General features: G+C 36.3%; 1 protein-coding gene across 2 annotated transcripts in view; it reads left to right on the top strand.

Annotated features, from left to right (window-relative positions):
- Window positions 1–25,587, top strand: part of SGCZ (sarcoglycan zeta) — a 668,752-nt gene extending 643,165 nt beyond the window's left edge. For both annotated transcript variants that reach the window (XM_081517996.1, XM_081517995.1), the window contains 3 exons: window positions 1,245–1,317; window positions 17,650–17,773; window positions 24,844–25,587. In XM_081517996.1, the coding sequence (XP_081374122.1) occupies window positions 1,245–1,317; window positions 17,650–17,773; window positions 24,844–25,038 (392 nt within the window). In that variant the 3' untranslated portion in view covers window positions 25,039–25,587. The remainder of the gene's footprint in view (window positions 1–1,244; window positions 1,318–17,649; window positions 17,774–24,843) is intronic.
- The last annotated feature ends 673 nt before the right edge of the window (window positions 25,588–26,260 follow it).

Raw genomic sequence — 26,260 nt, 5'->3', positions numbered from 1 at the left:
AACAGATTCTGAAAACAATTTCTTCCTCTGTGATTCAAGGTGGAAGATCTGCATTGCTGTTTTATATAGAGTCCTCTGATGATTCTAGTATATTTCCCCATATAAACACTTACTTTTAAGGAATTTAAATGCTTTCTGTAATTTCCTAATGGCACTTTCTTCATTGCTTATGGAATCAATTTACTTTACATTGTTCTTCATGATAAGTAGAAGCAGCTTCACATTGAAGGTATAAAATCTGTATTTGTATTTGCACTGTATTATCGAGCTGCTGTTGGAGCCATTGATGGAGAAGGTATGACATTCTTACACCAAGATGTTTGAATAAGATTAAACCAAAAGATAATAGGGTTTATTTCCAAGGGAATGATTTCATTTATGTAAAATTACAAAAGAAAAAAAACGAGGCTGTGTTTTTTCATCATCTTTATCAGACATCTTTGCATTTGATTTTTGGAAAAGAAAATCATTTTATTTTTCTCAGTTATATTAGAACTCTTGTCATCCTGGAAAAATCAAATGGCAACAATAAACAAAAGTTTAGATAGAATATCATTCAACTGCCTGAGCACGTGACCTCTTGAGACAACTATGATCTCAGATAAAGTTCACTCTAATGAGTTCTAGCCATTTATGGTTTTAGATTGAGCCTTAATTTCACAAAAGTCAAAGTAAGGTACCCTGTTCTCTGCAGTTTGATGATCATTCTAACTAAAGGTAGGAGCTGCTTGTGGGTGAATTGCTAAATGCCCTATGAAACCATGCCTTTAAACAATTAGTACTATACTACATCAGAGCTCACTGTCCACATTTTCATTTCAACTTTGCTGCTTGTAGAAAGAACTGAATATTGTGACATATCCCTACTTCAAATTCACTTACCTAAGAATAAAGGAACAAGAAAGAGATATATATTTGTTCTGTGATCAGAGGGTTACAATCTTCACTCAGTCTGAACTTTTATGAATGAGAACACCTTAAAAGGGGTCAATATGGTGGGACTGCAAAGAGTCAGACACAACTTAGCAACTGAACAGCAACTAATGGTGGGACTTAGACTTACCCTTGTTGGTCCTTCACTACCTTGAACTCTTTTTCCAGGTTTTCTCTTTTTATTTGTTTTAGTCCTATTTTAAGTTGTCCCATTCTTAGAAGAATATTTAATGCATAAAAATAGAAATGAAAACTACTGACTGTGTCTGTCCATTTGCTTAGACTGACGCTTGCATTCATGTTGCCCTCAGGCACTGAAGGAGCAGTGTTCGGGCACTCTGTTGAGACACCTCACATCAGAGCAGAACCTTCCCAAGACCTCAGGTAAGTCCTGGCCTCTACACCTGTGTCATAGTTTCCATCACTGATTATGGCCCTTGATGTATCAAGAACCGAAGTAGAAAATATGCTACAAAACTGTATAAGGAGTTGACACTCCCTGTCTACATGGTAAATAGATAATCAGCTATTTGGTAGAGGGCAAGAACATGTGAGTTGCTATTCTATCCTTCTGTATATTTTTCCTTTACAAATGTACAATGGCTGTAAAATAAATATATCAGACAGAAGAAGTGTGGAAAAAGAAAAGAAAAGGCAGTTATGGAGGATGTTGACAGGAGGACTAATACAAATAGGGATTTCAGAAAATCTGATGTAGATAATGAAATATATGGCACACGTAGGCATAAAAAAAGGGGAGGCAGGCAATGAGAGAAAACTATAAACAGTCAGAGAAGGTTAAGTAGAGGGAAATGGAGAAACCAAAGTAAACAGTCATCAGTAAAAGGCAGAACTTAACTGCCCTATGATGGACTCCTTAATCTTATATACTTGGTGAAATAAGCTCTGTCTGTCAGTTTGAGAGACAGTTTTATAGTGTATTCTCCCCAGGATAATCATGGCAATCATTGATAAAAGTTAAAATACTAAATTCTAGTCTATTGTTTAGATAAGATAACAACTTATCTATTGTTCTTAATTCAAGAAATAAGTTATATTCAATATATATTGTATAAATTGTATATAAAATTATATATACTATATATAACTTGCAGTGGTATGTATTGTATATTATATATATTTGCAATATATACATATATTAAAATCATTATACCTTAAACCAATACAATATTATATTCCAAAAAAACTGGTATTTTGTATCATTAATTTCAAATAGGTAAACAGCATGCTGGACTTCCTTATAGCCCAAATGGTAAAGCATCTGCCTGTGATGCAGGAGACCTGGGTTTGATCCCTGGGTTAGGGAGATCCCCTGGAGAAGGAAATGGCAACCCACTCCAGTATTCTTGCCTAGAGAATCACATGGACAGAGGGGCCTGATGGGCTACAGTCCACGGGGTCACAAAGAGTCAGATACAACTAAGTGACTAACACACACAGATAGCATACTAAAATGCATTTCCTATGATATGAAAAAAAGACAACATCACTGATATTAAAAAAATTACATATTTAAAATCATTTTTAAAGCTAAATTAAAATATTAACCTGAGAGAGAGAGTCTTTGTCTTGAAAACACAATAAAATATTAAGCAAAATACTCATTTTATTTCATGAAGAGCAGGCTCAATCCTTCCTATGTGGATGAGTGGAAAAAATACTCAAATAAAATTAGAAAAATCAAGTTGAAAAATGTTAATGAAAAAAGTCACACTTTTACAACAGTAAATTTTGCAACCCTTTTATTTCTGTGATAAAAGTCCTCTAAAAATGTGGTTTCTCACTAGTTGAGTAGCGCAGATTTAAACAGCTAGTTAATAACAGAGAAAGTGGCCCTCTTCATGTGATCAAAGTATTTTTAGTAAGACAAATATGAAAATTATTTACTTTATTCTGAACCCCAAGGATTTAGGAGTTTGAAGAATACGTGAAAACTGTCTCATAGTGTGTTTTAGTCTTGATTTATGATTCTATTCTCAGTTGGCAACTTAACATTTTCGTATAAATTATTTTTTCCTTTTCTACTTAACAAGGTTGTGTTGCCACTAGAACAGGATCTACATCTTCCTTGTTTATCTTTAGTTCAGTAACAGACAGGCACTATATTTCACACATAGTAGTGTTGTTATAATTTGTTAATTAGTAAAATTGAATGATGAAGATACTAAATGCCTACATATAAGGAATGTAGTATTATTTGTTATTGTATTACTAAGGTACATGTGACTAACATTCAGTTCAGTTCAGTTCAGTTGCTCAGTCGTGTCTGACTCTTTGTGACCCATGGACCACAGCACTCCAGGCTTCCCTGTTCATCGCCAACTCCCAGAGCCTGCTCAAACTCATGTCCATTGAGTCAGTGATGCCATCCAACCATTTCATCCTCTGTCATCCCCTTCTCTTCCTGCCTTCAATCTTTCCCAGCATCAGGGTCTTTTCCAATGAGTCAGTTCTTTGCATCAGATGGCCAAAGTATTGGAGTTTCAGCTTCAACATCAGTCCTTCCGATGAATATTCAGGACTGATTTCCTTTAGGGTGCACTGGTTGGATCTCCTTGCAGTCCAAGGGACTCTCAAGAGTCTTCTCCAACACCACAGTTCAAAAGTATCAATTCTTTGGCACTCAGATTTCTTTATAGTCCAACTCTCACATCCATACATGACTACTAGAAATTCCTACTTTTTTGAGCTGTGTTTTACCACATACACCAGAGTTTCATTCAATAAAAAATTTAAATACTAAGTTCTGAAAGAAACGTTTCTTTTTTGCCTCTACCATTTTAGTAATTATGTACTCATTTCACAAATTCATTATGAAAAGCCTATTGCCAAAAAAGGAGTAAGAACCGATTGTTATTTTAATTACCTTGCTGACATGTCTCAACTTTCATAAGTATGGATGTGAATTAAATTATAATTAGTATATCATGTTTCTGGCTTTTATTTTCTAATTATTCATAAATTATTTAAACACTGAGCTATGCTAGACTTATCTACTAGTGCTAAAAGCAGATTGGCAGACCTCAAGATGAGTGGTACTGATCTAAATTCCAAAACTGAAACAGAACTAATGCACAGTAATGATGGCAGTCTTCAATTATTCATTTGTGTATTGAAGATTAAAAGCAGTGTCTGAAAAGATCCTTATAAGCCCTGCTGACAATTTTCCTTTCAGGGCAATAAGAAGTACCCTTAGCTGACACCTAAGTCTAATCCACAAGATGACATTGGTTGACCAAGTAAATGTGTAATTTAGGGTGTAAGAAGTTATGCTGTCCTTGATTTTGTTTTTGTCAAGAATAAAAGACTTCAGAAAGAAACATTTCAAAAAGTTTATTATAGAGTTTAGGTAATATTTTGGTGTGGGTATGTAGTAGGTTGCTATAATTTATTTACTCAGCAGCTGTTTGATGAATGCTTAGTATTTGCCAAGGTCTGCACTAGTCTTCATGTGACTTTTAAACATACATACGTAGAGTTTCTTTATTTTTTGCCACCCTTATGGCAGAAAGTGAAGAAGAACTGAAGGGCCTCTTGATGAAAGTGAAAGAGGAGAGTAAAAAAAGTTGGCTTAAAGCTCAACATTCAGAAAACTAAGATCATGGCATCCGGTCCCATCATTTCATGGCAAATAGATAGGGAAACAGTGGAAACAGTGGCTGACTTTATTTTTCTGGGCTCCAAAATCACTGCAGATGGTGATTGCAGCCATGAAATTAAAAGAAGCTTACTCCTTGGAAGGAAAGTTTTGACCAACCTAGACAGCATATTAAAAAGGAGAGACATCACTTTGTCAACAAAGGTCTGTCTAGTCAAGGCTATGGTTTTTCCAGTGGTCATGTATGGATGTGAGAGTTGGATGGTGAAAAAAGCTGAGCACCGCAGAATTGATGCTTTTGAACTGTGGTGTTGGAGAAGACTCTTGAGAGTCCCTTGGACTGAAAGGAGATCCAGCCAGTCCATCCTAATGGAGATCAGTCCTGGGTGTTCATTGGAAGGACTGATGTTGAAGCTGAAACTCCAATACTTTGGCCACCTGATGCGAAGAATTGACTCATTGGAAAAGACCCTGATGCTGGGAAAGATTGAGGGCAGGAGGAGAAGGGTCGACAGAGGATGAGATGCTTGGATGGCATCAACGACTCAATGGACATGGGTTTGTTTGGACTCCGGGAGTTGGTAATGGGCAGGGAGGCCTGGCGTGCTGTGGTTCATAGGGTTGCAAAGAATCGGACACGACTGAGCGACTGAACTGAACTGAACTTATACTGGTTTTTGGCAGGGACTTATTTGTTAACTAAACAACAAATAGTCATTAAGGACATCATAGCCTATTTGCCTGAAATAGTCCAAGTATAAATGTTCTTTTTCTTTTTTTCTTTAATTAATATGTAGCTAAATTATTGCAGTTCAATAGAATTTATGCAGTCTTTGGTGAGAAGTGATAAAATGTATAATGTAATGCCCATTGTCCAAGGATTGTTTGGATCTGCATTCTATTAACTTATCACTGTTACTCTCTTACCACTTTAGGCTACCCTGAGCTTTCTCTAGCTGCAAAGCACATGGTTTCTGTTTTCACATTTGTATTATTTCCTGTCCATTTGCACACCCTTTATGGTCTCTTCCTGCAAATTAAATCAAACAAATCCCTCAGTCGTCATTTCTCCCGGTTCAAGAATAAGGCAAGAATCTAGACCTTGAATCAGTAAAGTGAGTTAATATTTAATGATAGAATTGGGATCTTTTCATCATTTCCATTCTCATATGTATATAATTTAAAGCAAAAATGTGAAGTTGACAGGCTCCTAATTAATCTCTGGAAACATGGAGCTTTAATTTGCATTATTCTTGCGTTCAAGGAAAAGCCACCAGTTATTAAATGGTATGGGCTTTTTCCCTGAGAGAATTTGTCAGTAAAGAGGTAAAATACTTTGCTGGTATTTTTCTACCTTTGAGATAAAAAAAGTGATGATGAAGTACTGTTTCTCTCCTCTCCACTTCCATTCCCCATACCTCTCCTCTTCTCTTCTTCCCTCCCTCTCTTTCCTCCTTCCTTCTTTTTTTTCTTTCATTCTCTGTGTGTATTTTTATCTTTGTTTAGAGTTAGTAGCAAATCTGCATGAGATGCTTCCCTTCACTTGAGAACTGGGAGTAATGATTGACAGAGAGATTTGTTTGATCGAATTTTCAGGTAGAGACCATAAAGTGTGTACAAATGGGCAGCAAATAATACAAATGTGATAACAGAAAACATGCCCTTTGCAGCTAAAGAAAGTTCAGGGTGATAAGTGATAAGTGATAAAGTGATAAGACAGTAACAGTGATGAGATAGTATAAGAATATATGTTCAGGTGACAGTTTGCATTGTATTATTTTTTTCTTAAAACACTTTTCTGTTCAATTCTCCACTTATTTCATCCTTGAAATGGCAAATATTGAGTGCCAACTATATCTCTGGTACTGTTTTAAATATTTAGCAAGAACAAGATACATCATACTCAAGTTCTGCTCAAGTTTCCATTTAGCAATTGCATCTTAAAACTGAGAGTAAGAGAAGTCTGAATCATTTTCTCAGAATGTTGAGAATTCTAGAGATCTTGACCACTCATTTTCAAATTTGAGAATTGAAGAACACCTTAAAAACAAAATCTTGTCACATTTTTGGTATCTAAACACCAAAACTGAATTGCTTGGAAAACATAGGCAGAGGAATGACTTCAGTTCAACATTAATCCTCTCTGCTATAATCCCTGAGTACTCACTATGAAAACTCTTCTGCAATCCATTACTGTGATTACTATAATGCTATAAAAATGAACACAATTGTTCTTCACTAATTCCAGTGACTAACAACATAGAAATTCACAAGTTCTTCCAATACACGTGGGCTTCATTTTTCAACAGGCCTTTTAGAAAGTATTTTGTAGTAAAATGAATAAGTATATGTTGTAAACTTTCCACAGTGAAAGCTTGAAAATTTCAATAGAGAAGAAACACAGGGCATCATTTAACTGTTGATATTCTGTTGCCAAAAGTCTACTTATATTGAGGTATAGTCTGATTCAAGTCTCCTAATCTGAGCCCAGGGCATGCTAAAGCAATTCTAGGCTAGTTTGAGAAGTGGAGGGCAGGTGGAGAAAATCAGTCCAACCAAAGACTGAAATTGTAAATGGTCTAAATTATTTTTCCTTATGATTTCTGGAGTTTAGTCTTGTTTCAAAGGTTTCCCTTTTCTAGATTTGGATTTCTTCTAATTTTATTATTTTGTACACTAGCTTATTTCTTAGTTTTATATTTTGAGTAAATATAATGTGAAATTATGTTCTGAATTATCTTCCAGTTTTCTCTTGGAAAATAGTCTCTAATTTATTCATATTTATAGTTTTAACAGATAAAGCTAGAAACTATTCTTACAGTGTTTGTTAAGTATCTAGTGTCATTTCTTCTGTATGGAAAGTCAATTTATTAAGCATCATTTATTAAATAACCTCATATTTTCCACCCCAAAATGATTGCTACAGCTTGTCAAATATTAACTTCTCATATATACTTGCCATTTGTTTTAGATTGTATTGTATTTCACTGACCAAATTTTCTATTTATAATTTTGATATCATTTTAATTAAAATACCTTTATATTAAGTTCTAATTTTAAAAGGCAAGTCTCCTACTTTACCTTCATTTAACAAATCTGAACAACAACAACAAAAAAACAAATCTGATAACTGTCATACATATTTTTTCTCTAAAAATATTTTGACATAAAGTTTTATGTTTCAAGAGACTCTACTGAGATTCTTGTTGGAATTTTATTACATATGTTTATTATTTTGACATATTCGAATTTTCATAATATGGAAGTAAATATGAGTTTATTTTTATCCAGAAATACCTAAAACTTGAATTTTCAGGTAAAATATTAATATCAAATGTATTTTCTATGTACTCCTTTCCTGGAATTATTGTAAAATACAGACTTTGAATAATATAAAATTTATATTAATATTGTGATTTAGCAACAAGAATTACATATTTTTTCAGTATTGCTGTATGTCATTAATATCTGTATTATAATATAGTCAATAATTGTCAAACATTAGCCTCAATTAACATTTTTTTATTTAGATTTTCATAGCACACAGTTTGACAAATTTTACTCCCCAAAACTGGATGATCCTATAAGATCTGTGACCACACTTTCTTTCCCCACAACTTATTACAGAAATTCTCAAGCATTCTACATGTTGTGCTTAGTCACTCAGTCGTGTCGGATTCTTTGCAACCCCGTGGACTGTAGCCCGCTAGGCTCCTCTGTCCATGGGGATTTTCTGGGTGAGAATATTGGAGTGGGTTGCCATGCCCTCCTCCAGGTGATCTTCCCAACCCAGGAATTGAACCCAGGTCTCCTGCATTGCAGGCGGATTCTTTACTGCTGAGCCACCAGGGAAGCCCATACTACATGTTATGAGTGTTTTACAGAAAGCACCTATACACCCAGCTAGATTCTTCTAGTATCATTTTTCTCTATGTCTTTAATTATGTATACATTTCCACTATCCATCCACCAATATATCTTACTTTTATTCATTTGAGCATAAGTTGTATAAATCTGTACACTTTTCCTCATCACTTCAGCATGTACATCATTAACTAGCATTCAAGATCACTTACAGTTTCTTTTCTTCCATTGTAAAATAATTATGCAATGATAGTCACAAAGCCTAAATGCATATTTGCTGGGTTTTGAAAAATGCATACACTTGTGTAACCCTAAATTTTGTCAGATAAAAACATCATCACTCAAGAAAGTTCCCTCATTTCTTTCCTGGTAAATCCCCACCACGACCTACTAGAAGCAAACTCTACTCTCCTTTTTTTTTTTTTAACCCTGTATTAGGTTAGACTGATTTAGTACTAACATAAATTGATCGTAGAAGATGCACTATTCTTTGTAAGATTTATTTCATTCCACACAGTGTTTTTCAGATCTATCTATGATGTTTTCTGTACCCCCTTCTGCTTTATTGCGGATTGGCTGTATGAACATACCATATTTTATTTATGCATTTTCCTAATTGAAAGATGCATGGGATGTATCTAGCCATGTTCAGTTTTATATAAAAATGCCAGAACTTTCCAGAGTGGTTGTATCATTTAACTCTTTGTCAATGAAATTTCAGTTAACAGTCAAGCTAAGAAGAATGAATGAAAAGAAATCTTATTCAAGCCACACTAAAGATTATAATCCAGGAGACAGACTCTCAGAAGCCCTGAGTACTGTCCTGTCTGTCAGAAGGGGATGGCATAGTCATGTACATTTTCAAGACACAGGGTATACTGATATTTTACATAAAGTTCACCAACGACTATTAGTCCAAGTAAGCATAGTACAAGGGCCTTCCTTGGTGGCTCAAATGGTAAAGAACCTGCCTGCAGTGCAGGAGACCCAGGATCGATCCCTGGATTGGGAAGATCCCTTGGAGAAGGGAATGGCAACCCACTCCTGATAGCTCAGATGGTAAAGAATCCACCTGCAATGCAGGAGACCCCGGTTCGATTTTCTGGGTTGGGAAGATCCACTGGAGAAGGGATAGGCTACCCATTCCAGTACTCTTGGGTTTCCCTTGTGGCTCAGCTGGTAAAGAATCCGCCTGCAATGTGGGAGACCTGGGTTCAATCCCTGGATTGGGAAGATCCCCTGGAGATGGGAAAGGCTTCCCACTCTAGTATTCTGGCCTGGAGAATTCCATGAACTATGTAGCCCATGGGGTTGCAAAGAGTCAGACATGACTGATTGACTTTCCCTCATTCACTCACTCACCATATTCTTGTCTGGAGAATTCCATAGACATAGAAGACTGGCCAGCTAGAGTCCACGGGGTTGCAAAGAGTTGGACACAACTGATTAACTAACATTTTCACTTTTCGCAAGCATAGTACATGGGGAGCAGCAAGTCATTATGACCCCCTACAGATATGGGGAAAAAATGATATTCTTTTAAGAGGTTACATAGCTAGTGTCAGAAGAAGGAAAAACAAAGAGCTTTCTGTGGAGCAGGCATTCCCACCTTTGAGGTGCTCTGGTTAACATGAGGCACAGACGTACATTGCACGTTAGGGACAGAGGGAGGAGGCCCAAGCTAAGAGGGAGCATTTTACTTTTAAATTTTCTTGTCCTTCTTTAAAATACAAATTTTATTTCATCATCTTCCATCAAATATGAAAGAGAATTTCATGTTTCACATGTTCACTAATATTTAGTATTAGCAATTTTATTAATTCAAGACATTCTGGTGGCTGTTCTGTGGAATTTCACATTATTAATTTGCTATTACTTGATAATTAATATTAATCACTTTTTCATATACATATGGAACAACGATGTATATCCTTTAATGAAGCATTTGTTCAAATTTTTCTCCATATTTTAATTTTGTTTTTGTATTTTTATCTCTGAGCTGGATGATTATTTATATATCTAAGAATTAGTCCTGTGATGTTACCCCTCAATATAGGGATCATATATCCCTTTTATTGATGGTAATTTTGAAAGGTAGATTTTCATCTTGAAGATATCTAATGTATAATTTTAAATATTTACTAGTTACTGCTTTTTGTGGCCTAAGAATGTTTTGCCTACTCCTAAGTCACAAAGATGTTTTTCTTTAAAAGCCTTATTTTTTAGCTTTTAATTTTGATAACTGTGTGGCATAAATTGAGGTTTATTTTGTTCATACAGAGATCAATTATTCCAGCACCATTTGTTGAAAAGACTTTGCTTCTTCTCATTGAATCATTTTACTGACTTTGTCAAAACTCAGAAGCTCATACATGTAACTATTTCTGGGTCTCTATTTGATTCTGATTTTCTATTTGTTATCCTTATGTCAGGTCAGCACTGTCTTGTTTACTGTAGCTTTGCAATAGTTTTTAAGTTCTCCAACATTGTTGTTCTTTTTTAAAGATTGCTATGAATATTATAAAGTATCTGCAGTAGCTAAATAATCCTGATAAAATGACTCAATCACACTAAAATTCAAAGACTTTCTAGGTAAAATATAGATTATTAGAGTGCTGATATTGAGTGCAATGGAGACCAAACATGTAAATTAAAGTTTTTTGGAAATATTTTCATTTCTTATTAGAGTACATTTCACAGTGCTGGTGGGATGATTAAAAGATAATCCATGTAAAGTTTTAAGTATAGAATAAGTTCCCAGTACTAGCTTTTAGTATATTACTATAAACAGATGGCTAATAAACTAATAAAGAACAGATTTAATGATATTTTGCAATGAATAAAATCTTTGATATTTCAGGTGCTCTGTAATTTTATTTGTTAGGTAACTAAGCCTCAGTGAGGTTAACTGGATTTAAAATTTGTAGTACAATCTGTGAGATTTTTATTCAAAGTCCTATGTTTAATTTTTTCATTAGATTGATGCAACTCTTGCATGGAATAATTGTGTCAGTGAATTTATACCTGAATTTCCTATACTGCTGCTTGGAAATAACTTATATTACTTTATAGTATGCAGCCACACTTTCAATAAAAGAAATTCTTTTCTATATCCTTCACTTTATAATACAGCCTCTAGAAGTACCCAACTTTCTAGTAAAGACCTGTGAAAATATTATTTATAAAATAGTCAATGAAATATGTTGTTACACAATCATTAAATCCTTTTCATAAGGTGGTATAACTGGTAATATCATGTCTAAATTTTATTTTATTTACTTTAAATTTTGTATCTACATCTACTTGCTCTATAATGTTCTTTGAATAGTTAATATTATGATCATATGCTTACTTGATTTCAGAATGTTTTAAAAATGCCTCATGCTTAAATGCAAAGATCATTTTCTTGTTGTTAGAATTCATGAAGTTTAACACTTGCATTCTAGATGGAAGTATGGAGCAAATTTATACACCGCTTGTGAAAAATGTGTTTTCCCTATTCACCAAGTGAAAGATCTAGAGATGATATGCAGTTTTAGTTAGGTAATGTGTCTAAATGTAAATGTAAGTAGACATGTAATTATTAATATTAACACTAGATGATTCAGATTAATACATACATCTGTAAATGCTCACAGTGAATCTATGCTACTCAAAATGGTGTCAGTTTGAAGATTTTAGGTCTCCATATACATTGTGGCTGGAGAAGGAAATGGCAACCCACTCCAGTATTCTTGCCTGGAAAATCCCATGGACAAAGGAGCCTGACAGGCTATAGTCCTTGGGGTCACAAAGTGTCAGACATAACTGAGAGATTAACACTACCTATACATTGTGGTTGTGCTATGAAATTTTTGCTTTCCCAAATTTAACTTATTTGCTTATGCTAAACAGACTGGTTCCAAATAGGAAAAGGAGTACGTCAAGGCTGTATATTGTCACCCTGCTTATTTAACTTATATGCAGAGTACATCATGAGAAATGCTGGGCTGGAAGAAACACAAGCTGGAATCAAGATTGCCAGGAGAAATATCAATAACCTCAGATATCCAGATGACACCACCCTTATGGCAGAAAGTGAAGAAGAACTGAAGAGCCTCTTGATGAAAGTGAAAGAGGAGAGTGAAAAAGTTGGCTTAAAGCTCAACGTTCAGAAAACTAAGATCATGGCATCTGGTCCCATCACTCCATGGGAAATAGATGGGGAAACAGTGGAAACAGTGTCAGACTTTATTTTGGGGGGCTGCAAAATCACTGCTGATGGTGATTGCAGCCATGAAATTAAAAGACGCTTACTCCTTGGAAGGAAGGTTATGGCCAACCTAGATAGCATATTTAAAAGCAGAGACATTACTTTGCCAACAAAAGTCCGTCTAGTCAAGGCTATGGTTTTTCCAGTGGTCATGTATGGATGTGAGAGTTGGATGGTGAAGAAAGCTGAGCGCCGAAGAATTGATGCTTTTGAACTGTGGTGTTGGAGAAGACTCTTGAGAGTCCCTTGGACTGCAAGGAGATCCAACCAGTCCATCCTAAAGGAGATCAGTCCTGGGTGTTCGTTGGAAGGGCTGATGTTGAAGCTGAAACTCCGATACTTTGGCCACCTCATGCGAAGAGTTGACTCATTGGAAAAGACCCTAGTGCTGGGAAGGATTGGGGGCAGGAGGAGGAGGGGACGACAGAGGATGAGATGGCTGGATGGCATCACCAACTTTATGGACATGGGTTTGGGTGGACTGAGGGAGTTGGTGATGGACAGGGAGGCCTGGCATGCTGCGATTCACGGGGTCGCAAAGAGTCAGACATGACTGAGTGACTGAACTGAACTGAAACAGTCAGTCAAGCTCATAAAAAATAGTTTGAAGCTTACTTGTATTTTCATGTTCATAAGAAATATTTGACTACCACAATGTATTGCTTTGAAAATAGAATTATGAAATCCTCCAAATAGTCTTAAAATTTTAATATATACTCTACCTGCATATTCTCCATAATTAAAGTTGCTAACGTATATTACTCATCTGAATGATGGATACTATATAAAACAGTGCTTTTTAAAATAAAAATTTATATCATTTCTTAGTGATCACTACTTTTAATTGTATCAAGCTTAGCAAAGCATACAGTGGAAATCTATTTAATTCAAAATCTTAATCACTTTCAGAACCTGAAGGATTTATCCATACTGTAAAATTGTCATTTTTTTTATGTTTTATGTACCACTTGGTAAGTTATTAGAGAAGGAAATGGCAACCCAATATGTATGACTTATATCATACAGCAGGTATATTGGCTTCCCTGGTGGCTCAGTCAGTAAAGAGTCTGCCTGCAGGAGACCTGGGTTTGAGCAGGTATATATGTACTCCTTGATAAGTTTTTTAGTGTATTTTATATTATATATATCATATAGCATATTTTCTGTATCCCTTGACCGCTTGATAAGTTTTCAATATATATGGCAGGTCAACCCACTCCAGTATTCTTGCCTGGAAAATTCCATGGAAGAAGAGTCTGGTGGGCTATAGTCCATAAGTCACAAAGTGTTGGACACGACTGAGCACATGCACACATATATTGTCTTAGGGCACAAAATTAGCTTCATAAGAAATGCAAATATTCCACAAAAGCTCTAATTTACATGTTTGGTCTCCATTGCACTCAGTATCAGACACTAAGTCCCAGTCTATTCAGCTCTGTGGGGTTACATCATTGCACCAAGACGCCTGCAATGCCAAAGCATCTGGGCTGACATTTGGTCCTTGGTAGCCTCATGATCCAACTGGCAATTCCCAAGACGTTCTCCTTAGTATCACCCAGTCCTCAGTCACTACAGGTCACTAGCCCTTTCTCCTTTGAGGATCCATGGTCTCTTCTTCTCAGTTATCCTGAAATATCGCTCTCTCCTGAGATCTCTAACACCTAAAGAAGGTCCCACAACCTAGGACATGATCTCGGGTAGCAGAATACAGAGAGCCATTCAAGACCAATCCTGTTCATTTCTCTTCAAATCTTCTCTAGCCTGTGAATCAAGAAAACAGTTCTCCAACTAGTGAAATAAACAACAAGGTCTCATGGACATTGGTTTTCTCCTCTGTTTTTATGTATGTGCTGAATCATTTTCAATACAATAAATAGCTGGGTTTTTTTCAACTCAAAATGTTTATAACGTTAGGAAATACAAGATTTTTAACAGTTTATCTGCTCTGTTATCCACAGTGTATGGCAAAGGATAATGTTTAATGAATGGGGGGATGGCTTAGGGTGCAAGCAAATGGGACAAGGGAGAAAATCCTGTTATATTTCAAAATACTACCCCACTATATTCTTATTTCCCTGAATCAATTTAAAAAATTTCTTACAATCCTATAAGAAAGCAGGCATATTTAGAGAAGATAAAATTGAAGTTTATTGCTGCTGGCTCACTTTCCTGAACCCAGGTCTGGCCAGCTCTCTGTCTTTACTGCTTCTTTGAATTGTTATTTTTGCTGAATCACTAAGTCCTGTCTGAGTCTTTGTGTCTTTGAATAGGGTTCCCCTATCTCAGGGCTAGCAAAATGCACTGAGGCAACACTGGCAATGAGTTCCTAAGGTCTAAAATGAAGATGAAGACAATAAACATTTTTTTAATTAAATAATCTGAAATTCTAATTAAATTAATTAATAAAAAATTAGAAATTCTAATTAAATAATTAGAAATTAAAGAAAGCTGATCACCAAAGAATTGATGCTTTTGAACTGTGGTGTTGGAGAAGACTCTTGAGAGTCCCTTGGACTGCAAGGAGATCCAACCAGTCAATCCTAAAGGAAATCAGTCCTGAATATTCATCGGAAGGACTGATGCTGAAGCTGAAACTCCGATACTTTGGCCACCTGATGCAAAGAAATGACTCATTGGAAAAGACCCTGATGCTAGGAAAGATTGAAGGCGGGAGGAGAAGGGGATGACAGAGGATGAGATGGTTGAATGGCATCACCAACTCGATGGACATGAGACTGAGCAAGCTCTGGAAGTTGGTGATGGACAGGGAAGCCTGGCATGCTGCAGGGAAGTCTGGCACAACTGAGTGACTGAACTGAACTGAATTAGTAAGGATGAGAATGGAAAAACTCAAAAGCCCAGAAGGACTTAATATATTTTAATGTGCTAGTAGCAATATGGTACAAAAAATGTTCACACTTAATAGAGATATTTTACTGTCAAATATAAGTATCCCACTCCCTTATCCTTGTAAACTAAACCGTATCAGTTATTTGACAAAATAACCCCAAGTTCATCGAGTTGTGTTTCCTTAGTTGTCAGACTTATAATCTGTTTCAGAACATTAATCCATGTTACTTAAATTCTTTCCTGACTTCTGTTTGAGTGGTTCAATCATGTCCAAACGTACATAATTACACTTAATGTTATAGGTAATTACCAAATAGAAATAGTAATGGTCTCAGATACACCATTTAAGATGGAGTATATTTGGAGGTGTATCAGAGGACATCACATAAATTTATATTTAAAGATTCAGATTTTGAAATTTAGATACTATGTACAAAGTATAAGGACTATGAATCAAAAAACTTATGAGTAATTCTTTTTGAAGTTTGCAAATATTCTATGAAAACATGTGATCTGTGTTTAAAGAAAAACCAAACAGACATTCTTATATATATATATATATATATATATATATATATATAATCAAGGGCTTTCCTGGTGGTTCACACTGTAAAGAATCTGCCTGCAGTGCAGGAGACCCAGGTTTGATGGTTTGATCCGGGGTCAGGAAGATCCCCTGGAGAAGGAAATGGCAACCCACTCCACTGTCCTTGCCTGGGAAATCCCATGGATAGAGGAGCCTGGTGGGCTATAGTCCATGGGGTTGCCAAGGGTCGGACATGACTGAGTGACTAATACTTTCATATAATCAAAACCTGCCCCCTCCAGGGATTTTGTGAAGATATCCCAAAGACCCAGAAATCAAAGTTTCAAAGTTTCTCTGGTGAGTGAAAAAATGTTTAAAGCATCAAAATCACTTCTAAATGCTGGTTCTAGTCCTTCAATATCACTTTCAAGTCTTTAAGTTCAACTTTACTGAGAGAGAGCAAGCTGATCTTCAGTGCTCTAACTATTCCATGAGGTTCTCTCTGCACATCTGTTCCGAGTGTGTAGCCTCCAAGGAGACCAGTTACTCTGGATGATGGTGAACTTGAGCCTGAAGGAACTTTTGTTCTGAAGTCCCATGGTCAACAGAACGCAGGCAATCACAGCCCCAGAGCAGAGCTATTATCCAAAATGACCCACTCCAGGATAAGATCTCTTATTACACCGAGTGCTTTTTATGACTATTTTCTTGCTTCTGTATTTTACCTCCGTTTGCCCAAGGATGGCAGAGCCTGGTAGGCTGCGGTCTATGGGGTTGCTAGGAGTCAGACACAACTGAGCGACTTCACTTTCACTTTTCACTTTCATGCATTGGAGAAGGAAATGGCAACCCACTCCAGTGTTCTTGCCTGGAGAATCTCAGGGACGGGGGAGCCTGGTGGGCTGCCGTCTATGGGGTCGCACAGAGTCGGACACGACTGAAGCGACTTAGCAGCAGCAGCAGCTCTTTCTCTAGGTTTATATTTGAAGATAATTTTGAATGCCTTCCAACTATCCTTTTTGCAGCCTATCTAAAACACTTGTGTCTCACCCCTCATTTAATTTTTCTTTCTCAGACTAATGTCATTCATTCTGAGGACATTATCTTGGGCTAATAGAGGTCAGTTGATGTAGGAAATATCTTATCTTCATTTTAATTAATTTCTAGAACTGTAAAGAGCCCTTTGAGAATTTTTTAGTTTACAGAATTTTGACTGGGTACACTTGGAAGTTCGAAATAGTAAAGAACAAATTTACTTCTTAAAACTCCATCATGAATACTGAAAATGTATAAAAGATTTAAACTGGTAAACTTATCACAACCTACTTTTCATGGTCATTGTGAAGGGAAACAACACAGGAAACTGTTACTCTATTGTTACACAAATGAGACTAAAGAATCGATGCTAACAATTGAAGAATTTCATAAAGAGCCAAAAAATAGAGAATACAATAAAAAGTCTTTGTAAAACCCATTTTAGATTTTTTTTTTTTTGAAATGGCAAACATTGGTATTTATGCCTACCTGTTTGTTTTAGTTGACTAGCATTATCTTTTCAATATTAAGGTTTTCAGTATTTTGTTCTTGTTAATTTCTTTTTAGGCTGGAATCACCAACCAGGTCCTTGATAATGGAAGCTCCTCGGGGGGTCCAGGTGAGTGCTGCAGCTGGAGACTTCAAGGCCACCTGCAGGAAGGAGCTGCATTTGCAGTCCACAGAGGGGGAGGTGAGTTCTGAGGAGCTGACACTGGCCCTTTAATCCGGGGGCAGGGGTTGCATGTGCTTCTTATCATATTACAAGCATATGGTTCCAGGGGAAGCATAAGGAACTACTTCATAAGATCATAAGAGGGCTCAAATTTTGAAAATATGAATACTTCTTGAATATGAGACTGGGTAAACCAAATATTATTTTCATAAGTCAAAGGTTTTTTTTTTCCTACTGAAAAATATTCATTCATAAGTTGATTGTAAGTTGGGCATCTAAGTTCCTGCAATTTCAAAATCAACAGATGAACAGAACGAACACCAAGATAATATCCCGAATGAAGGCGATCTTTGCTGTCTTTGTTCTGTGTTGGTCTTCAAAAAGTTTTTCCACAAAGTCCTTTGTAAGTTCATGTGTTTGTTTCAGTAGAAAGAGTACCTATATTTTTCTAAAAGAGAAACAAAAGTCACAAGTTTATTTTGCTATTTCACACAGCTATTTCCCAGATAAGGAGATACATGATGGTTTTCTTTCGTGTCACTTTATTTCACCCAAGCGTCTGTTTAAAGTCGGTTGTCCTCATTCCTTTAAAGAACCTTGCTTTCTCTCTCACTGCCTGATTTAAAGAACCCTTTGTCTCCAGCCTTCCACTCTTTTTACTGGAATGTGATAGGTACGTATTTATTTCGTCTACTTTACTTGCTGTATACATTGTGACCATCATGTCTGCAGAATCACGTTTTTGTCCATTTTGGAAATTCCTCAGCATTATGTCTTCAGATATTCCCTATCCCCTTTTTCTCTAGCTCTCTAGGCATTTTTCAGAAGCTCTGAATATATATCTTTTCATTCTCTCAACCTTCCACATCCCTTAGCCTCATTTTCATCATTTCTATTTCTTTATTACCCTGTGCCTCACTCTGCGTGTTTATTCAGATCTACATGCCCCAGTTCCTACTCAGGATCTAATCTCTCTTTCAATCCCTCCATCAAGCTTAAATAATTTTGTCATTCATTTCTAAGATTCTCATCTCTTGTTTTTGTTGTTGTTGTTCAAATCTGCTTGGACATCTTGGTAGTTACTCTCATTTGCTTTTAATTCTACCTTAATTGTCTCAAAACCTGATACATAATACATATCGATTCTGTATATTTTTGTCATAATTCCCAAACTCCTTGTAGGCCTAAATCTGTTGTGATGCTATTTCTACCAGTTACTTCCCTTAATAGTTTATTTCTTCACGTGCTTTTTTTTTTTTTTTTAATGAGTTTATAAAGGTCAAGCTGAGAAGGAAAAGCATGGAAGGGTGATTTCAGAGAGATGCTCTAGAGCGTTTCGGACCTTCTTACACATAAAGAGGGGGGCGGACACTAACAGAATCAAAGGAGAACTTCCTTTCTTACCTTTATGCCAGTATCTGTTGTTGATTCGAGATAAATTTGAATTACACATTTGGCTTCCTTTTTTAAAATTTATTTATTTTTAATTAGAGGATAATCACTTTACAATGTTGTGTTGGTTTCTGCCATACATCAGCATGAATCAGACATAGGTGTACATAAGCTCCCTTCCTCTCGAACCTCCCTCCCACTTCCCACCCAATCCCACCCCTCTAGGTTGTCACGGAGCACCAGGTTGAGCTCCCTGTATTATACAGCAACTTCCCATTAACTATCTATTTTACATATCATAATGTATATATTTTAATGCTGTTCTCTCAATTTGTCCCACCCTCTCATTTCCCTGCTATGTCTGTAAGTCTCTTCTCTATGCTTTAGTCTCTATTCCTGCCCTGCAAATAGGTTGAACAGTATCATTTTTCTAGATTCCATATATATGTGTTAACATGTGATATTTGTTTTTCTCTTTCTGATTTCACTCTGTATAACAGGCTCTAGGTTCATCCATCTCACTAGAACTGATTCAAATTTGTTCCTTTTTATGGCTGAGTAATATTCCACTATATATATGTACCACAACTTCTTGGCTTCTTTTTTATAAACAAATTTATTTCCAGGATCATTAGTATCTTAGTGTATATTATAGATTAAATAATCTAGAAATATGTTTATAATATTGAAAATATGTATCCATATTACCTTTCAGGATTTCTTTCCACTACAATTGCAGACTACAATACTTTATCTACCACAGCAAGAGAGAAATCTTTCTTAAATATCTATCATCTTTTTTAAAGCATTGTTCTTGTCATGTTAATAATTTCATTCAAATTATTCATAATGAATCATCCCATAATAAGTATTGATGGTTATTAATCTCCATTTCACTCCTATTTATGCACCACTTTACTTATGTTCTCATATTCAAAGTATCAGCAGAATCCTTGAATTTAATTACAAATTAAGATTTAATTGTGAATTGAGTATTAAGCTATACATAAATTATAGCCAAAGGTTTTTAGCTGTGGCCATTTTTTATATTAATAAAATAAAGATACAGAAAAGCACATCACTTTCTATTAGAATAAAATAGCATGTAAGTTTTCTAAGAGGTATGAAGTTATGTAAAATCTTTCTCTTTGCTTCACTGACTATGTCACAGAAAAGCAGATCAACCAATTAACAATATAGAAAAATATGAAGTCCCTACCCTTAATAGTACTTAAATTCACTAAGATCAGAACAAAAATTGTATTGAGGTAGCCCAAATAAGTAAGAAGAAAATTGCACACACAGTTGTACACTGCAAAAGTTTCAACCATCTCAGACATAGTATTGCAAGGAATTTCAAATTCAGCTCTGAAAACACCATGAATGACAATTGTAGGTAAAATACTGAAAGTGTCATAATAACATATGCAATGCAGTAACTTAAGAACTTATATGTTACAAGATGACAGAGGAAGCAGAAATCAATTTTTACTTTGCAAACTAATGAAATATTCTGCTACAGCAATAGGTCTGATTTCAACAGGTAAGAATGGAATAAATGCATTCCTATTAAGAGAAGACAGTGAGCCTTGACTGAAAAGCTCAGGGATGTTAGTCTGAGTGCCTGGAAGAGTTTCAGAGTGAATGGAATATATAGTTTATAGGGCAATATGGAATAAAAATATCAGTTTTAGAAGTTGGGAAGTGAGCAGTGTCACAGTAACTGCCTTAAGCAGAACAGACAGAGTTATGAGCGAGTCCGTCCAAGTTGCAGAAGCCTGGAGAAGATGGAAGGTTCAAAAAGAATATACAACACTCCGTTTTACTTCATAACTTGCTTTTCTGTCTCAAATATAGAAAACATTATTTTCCCTCTCCTTTCTTTTCTTTTTCTCTTTTTTATGTGGAAATCCATTGTTTATTCAATCACCCATCCTTTTGTGGAAGGATGTTATATCTGTAAGGCTAACTCAAAATTCAGGATTTTATGTTAAGAATTCACTAGAATTAGACTGTTTACAAGCATTTTCTTCTTTTTCTCTCTTTTTCCCTTGTTCTTTTTCTTTTGTAATTTTATATTATTATTGAGGTAAAAGTTGTATATAACATTGTATACATTTCAGGTGTACACCATCATAATTTGACATCAGTATACACTACAAGGCTACCCACTCCAGTATTCTGGCTTGGGGAATTCCAAGGGGGTCACAAAGCATTGGACACAACTGAGCAACTTTCACTTCACTTCATACACTACAAAATATTCACTACCAAAGGTCTAGTTATCATCCATTCCCTTATAATTAGTTAAGTTGAGTTGCTCACTCGTGTCCGACTCTTTGCGACCCCATGGACTGTAGCAGGCCAGGCCTCCCTGTCCATCGCCAACTCCTGGAGCTTGCTCAAACTCACGTCCATCGAGTCGGTCATGCTATCCAACCATCTCATCCTCTGTTGTCCCCTTCTCCTCCTGCCTTCAGTCTTTCCGGTCGGCTAAAAAGTTCATTCAGGTTTTTCTGTAAGATGTTATGGAAAAAAACACAAACACACTTTTAGCTGACCAGTAATTAACGCTCTTTTTTCTCTTTTCAAATATCCTATTCATTTTAATTTATCTATTAATGAAATCTACTTCCCCTATGTGGGTGAGGCTACAGTGTGGATCTCCGAAGTTTATGGAGTTAAGTATTCTCATATAGCTAAATATTGTCTAGTGCACATGTGCTAAGTTGTTTCAGTCATGTCTGACTCTGTGCACCCCTATGAACTATAGCCCTCTAGGCTCCTCTCTCCATGGGATTCTCCAGGCAAGAACACTGGAGTAGGTTGCCATGCCCTCCTCCAGGGTATCTTCCCAACCCAGAGATCGCACCTGCATCTCTTACATCTCCTGCGCTGGCAGGCAGGTTCTTTACCACTAGCACCACCTTGGAAGCCTGAGAACTGGAGGGTACTGCTGGAGCTAAACTGAAGCAGGCCACACACAAGGTTCAAGGCTAACTCCCCTGATGAGGCCACCACAGCTAGGCTTGCTTTCTGCAGCTGCTACCTGAATGCCCTACTTGTGTAAAAATGCCTACTCTCCACATTTATTCAGTCAGGCTACACCAATGGAAACACAATCGGTTTCAAACTATAAAACTCGGTGATGTGGCCTGGTGTCAGCAAGCCTTTGAAAGCCACTGGAATTGACAGTAACACCTGTTTCTATGGTTACTAAGGAAATGAGGCCCAGCATGTATACCCCAAAAATGTGTTGTCATTTTCTTTTGCTTAGTTTTGCACACTTTTAACTTTTGCATCAGGGAAAAAAAAATCTTCTTAAAAAAAAATAGAAGTCCTTTCTTTCTCTTTGCTTTCTGATCACTTAACCTGGAAAAAATTATGAGATAATAAAATGTCAGCATTTGATACCTACAAACAAAACGTTTAATTATGCTACCTACACACAAAAACTTTAATTATGCTTTCTTAACTTTGAATACTGTTGGTAAAGGCAATCATTTTTACTTCATGATTTATCCATTTATTAAAAAACTATTTGTATTATATGGAAGTTATATGTGCAAGGTCAAACACTGTGAAGTTATTAAAAAAAAATCAGACTGCAAGAAGGTCATGGTTTATTAGGGAAAGTAATATATCCATATGACTATAAAATAGCAAGCGATGAATGAAAAAGATATTAATAAAATGCCATATGAGAACCAAATAAGAAGTCTTTCCATCTTGGGGCACTAGGGAAAGGTCCATGGAGGATGAAACGTGAAATGGGTTTTGGAGGAGGGTAAGAATTGTAGCCTAGAGAAGAGAGACATGGACAAGGAGCAGGAAAAGCATCCTGCAATTTGCAGTGGCATGATTCTATTCACTGTTCTATAATCTTGAACCAATGACAGACCCTGACCTAACAGATATTACTTGCAAATAAGAGAAGTAAACAATGAATGAATGAATGCACACTTAATCTACTGTTAGAAAGGGATTGTTACTATAGAGCTAAGTAAAGCTGGTATGGAGAGATTACTGATTTGTGTCACTTTTAGGGAGGTTAGGAAAGTCCTCTTTTAGCAGATGACCTTTTAGTAGAGACCTAAACAAATATGCTCACATTTAAAATTTATCTGAAATATACACATCTATGGTATAGGAATTATTTTTCTGGCCTATTCTAAATGTGCCATAGATTTCTACATTTCAAAACAATTTTAAATATACAAAAAAAGAGGCAAACGGGAAATCTCCTCCTATCCCTGTTCTCTGTTTAGTCACCAAGTTGTGACTAACTCTTTTGAAACCCCATGGACTGTAGCCTACCAGGCTCCTCTGTCCATGGGATTCTCCAGGCAAGAATACTAGAGTGAGTTGCCATTTCCTCCTCCAGGGGATCTTCCCAACCCAGGGATCGAACTCACATCTCCTGTGTTAGCAGGCAGATTCTTTACCACTGAGCCCCCAGGGGAGCCCTCACCCCTGTTTTCTAACCACCACATTAATATCTATCCTCACTCGTAAATATTTGGAGAAATTTTTTTCAGGCTAGGAACACAAGGAATTAAAAAGCCCTGAGGCCAAAATTGTTTTGGTATGTTTGAGAAAATGTGAGAGCTCCAGTTAAGAAGAATTAAAGGAAATGATATTAGAGAGATAGGCCAGATCTTATAGGACTTGTGGACCGTGGAAAGTAATCAAGATTAATTTTAAGTGTGGTGTAGGCCATTAGAGAATTGTGAGCATGATATGACATTATTTGATATGTGTTTCTTAGAAGTTCACTCCAGCCACTTGTATAATAGACTGTAAGAGGACAAGAGTGGCCCCTGGGAGGCCAATTAGGGGGCTAGTGCAAGAGTCCTAGTAGAAATGATTAGGACTCAGGATGAAGGCAAAAGTGTGGAAAATGGAGCATTCTCTGGTTCTCCTGTCAATTTAGAGATGCCTGTAGGCAGTAATTAGCTACATAACAATAGAATCAAGACATAGCTAGAAAGAGTCCAGTTTCTTTGCTCATTCAAATCCATGATCTAATGTTCCTTTCTTTGGATGGTTCCCCATGCATGTCAAAACCATATGATCGCTGGTCCCAAAAGTGTTGAGTCCAAGATTTGAAATAACTGAAGTAATTTTGCAGGTTAGAAGATTTAGCAGCATAGTTGTTAAGTACAGGTAATATATTTTTTCATGGAGACTTCAAATCTGATTATATTTAATTATCTGTTGTTTATTGTGCACATTATCTACTTGGTGTCTACTGTGAGTCAACATGACTTTATGAGTATTTAAAAAAAAAAATAAACCAGAGAGTCAAATTTGTTAAATTAATTGTCCATCACTTCACTAATGGCATGTCCTTAACCATCCTTATTTCCCCGTATATTCTTTAGACTGGCAAGATTAAGTGAAATTAAGAGACAGTCAAAATCATTCATTTTCTGGGGGGTTTGAATAACTGGGTTGGCCCCCTAAGCAGATTGTACCATCTTGCTTTTCCGACTGAGGACCGTCTCTCTGAACGCACCTTGTGTCAAAGGCTGGGGTAGCGGGTTGTACCGCAGGAATACAATTTGTTGGTTCCACAAAGCTTGGCAGCTAAACCAGCAGAATTGTTTGTCCTGTGGTCTTATTAGACCATGTTGTAAAGCTCTTAAGAATATAGGATGCTAAAAGAAAGTAAAATGCGGTTTCTTTCCCCCTAGATATTTTTGAACGCGGATACAATCCGGCTGGGAAACCTACCGACGGGCTCCTTTTCCCCTTCTTCACCCAGCTCCTCCCACTCTCGGCAGACAGTGTATGAACTGTGTGTCTGCCCCAACGGCAAACTGTACCTGTCTCCAGCCGGGGTCGGGTCCACTTGTCAGTCCAGCAGCAACATCTGCTTGTGGAGCTGAAGTGACTGATCTCTCCTCACACCAGAATAGCCTTTTGTTCCCGTCCGTCTGCTTCACAGTTCTGCTCCGTTTCCCTCGTGATCAGTCCAGAGCTTCTCCAAATGGTCCACAGAGCACCTCCTTCTTCCGGGGTAAGCAGGGAGTCTGGCCACCTTCCCCCTCGATTTTCTGTGCTGCTCGACTCGGCGAGTGTGAGTGACAGAACAGTGGAAGAACCATCTTCAGCAGGAAAACTGGATCATAATTTTTGCTCAGAAGGGAGAATAACATAGGTGCCTTTGCTACATGAAGTGAAGCACACAGTTTTAGATTTTTGCAGGACCTGGATATGGACTGCACATATATACATTTGCATAGATGAAATTCCCAGTATCCAATGGCAAGATGACGTGGTTAACCCTGTAAGAAAACTAATTCTACAGTCTGAAAGCACAATTTTCCATTCATCTTTTTGGATGTAAACTTTTATCCCCGAATTTTAAAATTTTAAAGCATTATGTAATGCTTGCTTTACTAAAAATTCAATTCAATACATGGTTTTTAACAAGACAAGACAGAATCCCACCCTGAGTTTTGTTTCTTTAAATTCAATGTGTTGTTACTCTTTGTCTACTAAGTCTAGAATTTTGTACATTAGGTAATTTTGAAAGCTCTCAGCAATAGAATCTTTACAGAATTAACAAAATGCCGTTATACCATCATTTGTCAGATCTGAATGGCCTTATGTAGTATTTACTTGGCTATTGCATGTGACGTATTTGCTTTTAACAAAACATCTAATTTATTGCAATATAAGATAGGATTAAGAGGGACATACTGATGGTATAGAATCCATATTTTTTTTAATTGACATAATATCCTTGACAACTAGGTTCTAATAGTACAATTTTTGTTTGCTTCATTCACTTTATACTTAACTCAGACTGCTAAAATTCAAACATCCTAAATAAATAAAAACTACTGTGATGCCTAATGCTGAGAATGAATTCACTTTCCATTGGAATATCATCTACAGAATTATATCTATGTATTTTTTATTGGAGATTAAGACTTAAGGATGGTAGAAATTAAATTAAAAATCCCTGCTTAAACAGTAAAACATACCACTGTTAGCAAACATGTTGAAAATGTGTTTACTCCATCAGATTCATATTTTAAGGAATTTAGTCACATTCCCTTGCAGCTGTTAATATTTAGTTGTTTATATTAGACTGTTAAGCTA

Source organism: Giraffa tippelskirchi, chromosome 8 (genome assembly GCF_054371585.1).
Source record: "Giraffa tippelskirchi isolate mGirTip1 chromosome 8, T2T-mGirTip1v1.2.pri, whole genome shotgun sequence".
NCBI lineage: Eukaryota > Metazoa > Chordata > Mammalia > Artiodactyla > Giraffidae > Giraffa > Giraffa tippelskirchi.
The sequence above is the reverse complement of the archived record's forward strand: the minus strand, read 5'-3'. Positions and strand labels throughout refer to the sequence as shown.